The sequence below is a fragment of the Cynoglossus semilaevis genome, chromosome Z (assembly GCF_000523025.1).
Source record: "Cynoglossus semilaevis isolate Cse_v1.0 chromosome Z, Cse_v1.0, whole genome shotgun sequence".
Taxonomy (NCBI): domain Eukaryota; kingdom Metazoa; phylum Chordata; class Actinopteri; order Pleuronectiformes; family Cynoglossidae; genus Cynoglossus; species Cynoglossus semilaevis.
The window spans coordinates 21830407-21834739 of record NC_024328.1 but is presented as its reverse complement, the minus strand read 5'-3'; the positions used below and the strand labels follow the sequence as shown (position 1 = coordinate 21834739).

Here is a 4333-nt window from a genome sequence, read left to right as displayed (position 1 = left end):
GGGCTGGGCCGGCTCAGCTACGATGTCCAGGTCCAAGGTACGGTCGTAACTCGGCACGTGGACGTCACCGTCCAGACTCTGAAGGTCTGACCCAGACGCCTGTGTTTGCTCCACAGTTCCTCCAGGTGTGGACCACGTGGAGCCGGTGGAGCCGGTCACGGTCGTCCAGGGCTCCCTGGTCACGTTGACGTGCGAGGCCCGCGGCGTGCCCCCCCCCACGCTGACGTGGCTGAAGGACGACCGACCGCTGTCTCTTCACCACAACCTGCTGCTGGACGGACGGGAGACCAGGCTGCAGCTGCCCGACGTGTCCCCGTCGGACGCCGGCCTCTACAGCTGCGTGGCCAGTAACCAGGCAGGGAGCAGCACCAAGAGCTTCAACCTCACCGTGCTGGGTAACGACCACAGGCCGCCTTTGTTCTCACATCAAAGCCAACGCTCCATTAACAACAGACGTTCTCTCTCCCAAACCCAGAACCTCCGAGGATCTCCGCCTCCACGTCCCCAGAGGAGCTGACCGTGGCGGTGGACGCTCCACTGGAGCTGGAATGCTTCGCTGCGGGCGTCCCGCCCCCCACGCTCAGCTGGCTCAAAGACGGTCAGCCGTTGAAGGGGACTCACGTTGTCCAACAGGATGGACGCTTTGTCCGAATCGGCAGAGTTCAGGTGAACCACCGAGTCGAACCCCCGTCCCTGTCCACGCATGTGGGACACGCCTGCTTTAACCAACTGTCCTCTGTCTCTGAAGGTGGACGACGCGGGTCTGTACACCTGCCTGGCCAGCAGCTCGGCTGGGGAGGACGGACGGAACCACTGGGTCAGAGTTCAAGGTGACTGGACTCACAGGGACGTGTTGTCCAACATGTGGCTCATGGTCAGAAAAGGACCAAATGAAGTCCATACTTTTGGAACTTGTTTACAGACATAGTAAACGTAGACCTGCTGGCTGGGGTCTGTCTGTCTGTAGAGGAACTGTTCCAGACCATAAAGTTCCAGAACACGGTACCGTTAAAGAACACTTTTATAAACTCCTAAATGTTGACGTGTAGTTCTAATGTCCGCCCTCCAGTTCCTCCAACCGTCCTGGGCTCTGGTGACGTGAGGACATTGACGGCACCAGTCGATGGACACCTCACCATGGAGTGCCTGGTGGACACTGACCCCCCACCCACCATAGACTGGTTCAGAGACCAGGTCAAGTTAGAGGTGAGACGGAGTGGGGAGAAAAAAAAGTTTAAAAAAAAAAATAGAACAATTCCTGGGACTCAGGTCTTTGTGTTTGTGTCTTCTCAGTCGGGGGGACGTGTCCAGAAGCTGGCTGGAGGTCAGTACCTGGAGATCCAGGAGGTCAAAGCTGAGGACAGTGGCCAGTACAGCTGCGTTGTCACCAACATGGCAGGAAGTTCCAGTCTGGTCTTCAACGTTCAGATTCTCCGTAAGAACAGTTGACGTTTGTCCACCGCTGCGAACTCTGACCCAGAGGAGCTACAACAATGTCTCTCTACCTCTCTAGTGCCCCCAGTGATCAAGGAGGGAAGTGCACTGGTTACCTCTCAGCTCTCCCAGGACGCACTTCTACCCTGCGAAGTTGAAGGTGACGGATTGACCACCGTCACGTGGCGAAAAGACGGCTTCCGTGTGTCACCTGACGACAAGAAGTACGTCCACGCGCGCGCACACACACAGACCCGGCTACACGCCAGGGAGTACCAGTACTCTAAGACCGTGTACTGTGTGTTTCTGTCAGGTACACAGTATCAGAGGGATCCCTGCTCGTCCATGAGGTGGAGTTGAGTGACGCTGGTCGGTACTACTGCACCGTGTCCAACCAGGCGGGCTCCGACCATCGGGGACTAGACCTACGGGTGTTTGGTAAAGTACTAGTACTCTACTCTATTACTGGACCTTCAGGGTTTCAATCCTTTCAAGACTTTGTTTGTTGTTGATTAAGTATTTCCTGTCAGCGATTATTCAAGACTTTGTTTGTTGTTGATGAAGTATTTCCTGTCAGCGACCGAAAAAAAAAAAAAAGACAAATAAAAACAGATATCTGTCCTGCTCCGTCTTAGTGAGTCCTTCGATCAGTCCCGGTCCGTTCAACGTGACGGTGACGGCGGGGGGCCGAGCCGTGTTGAGCTGTGAGACCACTGGTATACCCTCGCCTAAGGTGTCGTGGAAGAGGAACGGCTCGCCTCTGGACACCAGTCGGCAGTTTGAAGTCTACAGGTAACCAGGACTCCTTCGTGGTGGCGGTTCCTGCTCACCGTCCAGAAGGTTCTGAGGTTGAATCCTCCAAGATCCAACCAATCCTGAAGGTCAAACCGTTGACAGAATTCTGTCTTCTTGTCCAGAGTGCTGTCCTCGGGGTCCCTCGTCCTCCTAGCGCCATCCAATGAGGATGAAGGTTACTTTGAGTGCACGGCCATCAATGACGTCGGAGAAGAGCGCCGGGTCATCGAGGTCATCCTACGAGGTATTTGTCGGTACGCGAAGTACGTGGATACGGCTGTATGAATACTGATGTTGGCGCTGTCTTCTAGTCCCACCGTCCATTGAAGACGACGTCACAACGGTGACGGCTGTCAAAATGTCTCCGGTGGTCCTGCCGTGTCACGTACAGGGGCGTCCCCAGCCGACCGTCAGCTGGACAAAGGGGGGCGCCAAACTGGGCTCCAGAGGAGGAAGTCATCGTGTCCTGCCCACAGGTGTGTTGTAGTCGATCGGCCTCACGCCTCAGAAGGTCTCCTCCATCTGTGGCTGTAGTGATTCAGAAGGTCTCCTCCATCTGTGGTTGTAGTGATGTAGTAGTGTGTGAAGTAATACCGTGTCTCTCCACACAGGAGTGTTGGAAATCACCGCAGCTTTGCCCAGTCATGCCGGTAGATACACGTGTTCTGCCCAGAACCCAGCAGGGGTCGCTCACAAACACGTTTCCCTCAGTGTCCAAGGTGAACTACCAAGGAAGAGCCTGACGACCGCTAACCCTAACCCGAGATGGAGGTGACCTGCGGTGCTAACACCTTCTCTTCTCTTCCTTCCCAACTCACTCCAGAACCTCCGGAGATCAGGCCGATGGCGGCGGAGGTCCAGGTGGTGTTGCATCATGGGACCATCCTGCCCTGTGACGCCCATGGCTTACCAAGACCCTCCATCACGTGGCAGAGAGAGGGCGTTCCTGTAGCAGCAGGTATGGGTACTGCTAAAACAGGAAGTACTTCAGTACCTCAGTACTTCAATACCTCAGTACCTCAGTACTGCAGTACTTCAGTACTGCAGTACTCAGAGAAGGTTCGAACTCTTTGGTCTGTGTGTTTGAAGGTCACAGACTGGCGGTCCTGTCAAACGGATCCCTCAAGTTCTCTCGCGTCACACTCGGTGATGCGGGAACCTATCAGTGCATGGCCAAGAACGAGGCCGGGGTGGCAGTGGGCAGGACCAAACTGGTGCTTCAAGGTAAGGCGCGGGGGCCACGACAACGTCGTGTCTACCGTAATCCTTGAGGACGTAGCGTTAGCTCCAGTAAAGCGGCGACTTCCTTCTTGTTCTTGACGACCTCACGTCCCGTTTCTCCAGTTCCTCCGGTGCTGAGCGTGCCTCGTGTTGAGCACACAGCAGTGCTAGGCCAGCCCGTGAGTCTGGACTGCGGGGCGGACGGGCAGCCGCAGCCCGAGGTGACGTGGCACAGGGAGAGGAGGCCAGTGGCGGAGGGCGCTCACGTGCACGTCTTTTCTAACGGAACCTTGACCATAACGTCCACGCAGCGCAGCGACGCCGGTCTGTACACGTGCACGGCCAAAAACCTCGCCGGCCGAGCCAGTCAGGACCTGCGGCTGCTCATTCACAGTGAGTGATTGGTTGTTTTTTTTTGTCGGTGACCTCCTGTGACGTCCCACTGACTGATGGGTTCTTCCTCCGTCAGTTCCACCCACGATTGCTCCGACACAGACGGACGTGTCGGTCGTCCAGGGATTTCAGGCTCTGCTGCCGTGCGCCGCTCAGGGATCACCAGAACCCAAGGTCTCATGGGAGAAGGACGGCTCCGGCGTGGCCCACGTTCCAGGGAAATTCACCGTCCTGAGGAACGGAGAACTGATCATCGAGAGAGCGGAGGTACTGTGGGTCCTTCTCTGGTTTTTCTCTGGTTCCTTCACTGGTTCTTCTCTGGTTCTTCTCTGGTTCTTCACTGGTTCTTCACTGGTTCTTCTCTGGTTCTTCTCTGGTTCTTCACTGGTTCTTCACTGGTTCTTCTCTGGTTCTTCTCTGGTTCTTCACTGGTTCTTCACTGGTTCTTCTCTGGTTCCTTCACTGGTTCTTCACTGGTTCTTCTCTGGTT

General features: G+C 55.8%; 1 protein-coding gene across 1 annotated transcript in view; it reads left to right on the top strand.

Annotated features, from left to right (window-relative positions):
• The window catches only part of hmcn2 (hemicentin 2), a 14172-nt gene that overhangs the window by 1844 nt on the left and 7995 nt on the right, over positions 1 to 4333 (top strand). Inside the window, exons 5-20 of the mRNA XM_025053451.1 lie at positions 3 to 37; positions 117 to 395; positions 476 to 666; positions 749 to 830; positions 1070 to 1206; positions 1294 to 1435; positions 1514 to 1658; positions 1748 to 1872; positions 2070 to 2226; positions 2352 to 2473; positions 2541 to 2705; positions 2841 to 2948; positions 3053 to 3187; positions 3319 to 3453; positions 3574 to 3843; positions 3920 to 4110. Of these exons, the coding sequence (XP_024909219.1) occupies positions 3 to 37; positions 117 to 395; positions 476 to 666; positions 749 to 830; positions 1070 to 1206; positions 1294 to 1435; positions 1514 to 1658; positions 1748 to 1872; positions 2070 to 2226; positions 2352 to 2473; positions 2541 to 2705; positions 2841 to 2948; positions 3053 to 3187; positions 3319 to 3453; positions 3574 to 3843; positions 3920 to 4110 (2419 nt within the window). The remainder of the gene's footprint in view (positions 1 to 2; positions 38 to 116; positions 396 to 475; positions 667 to 748; positions 831 to 1069; positions 1207 to 1293; positions 1436 to 1513; positions 1659 to 1747; positions 1873 to 2069; positions 2227 to 2351; positions 2474 to 2540; positions 2706 to 2840; positions 2949 to 3052; positions 3188 to 3318; positions 3454 to 3573; positions 3844 to 3919; positions 4111 to 4333) is intronic.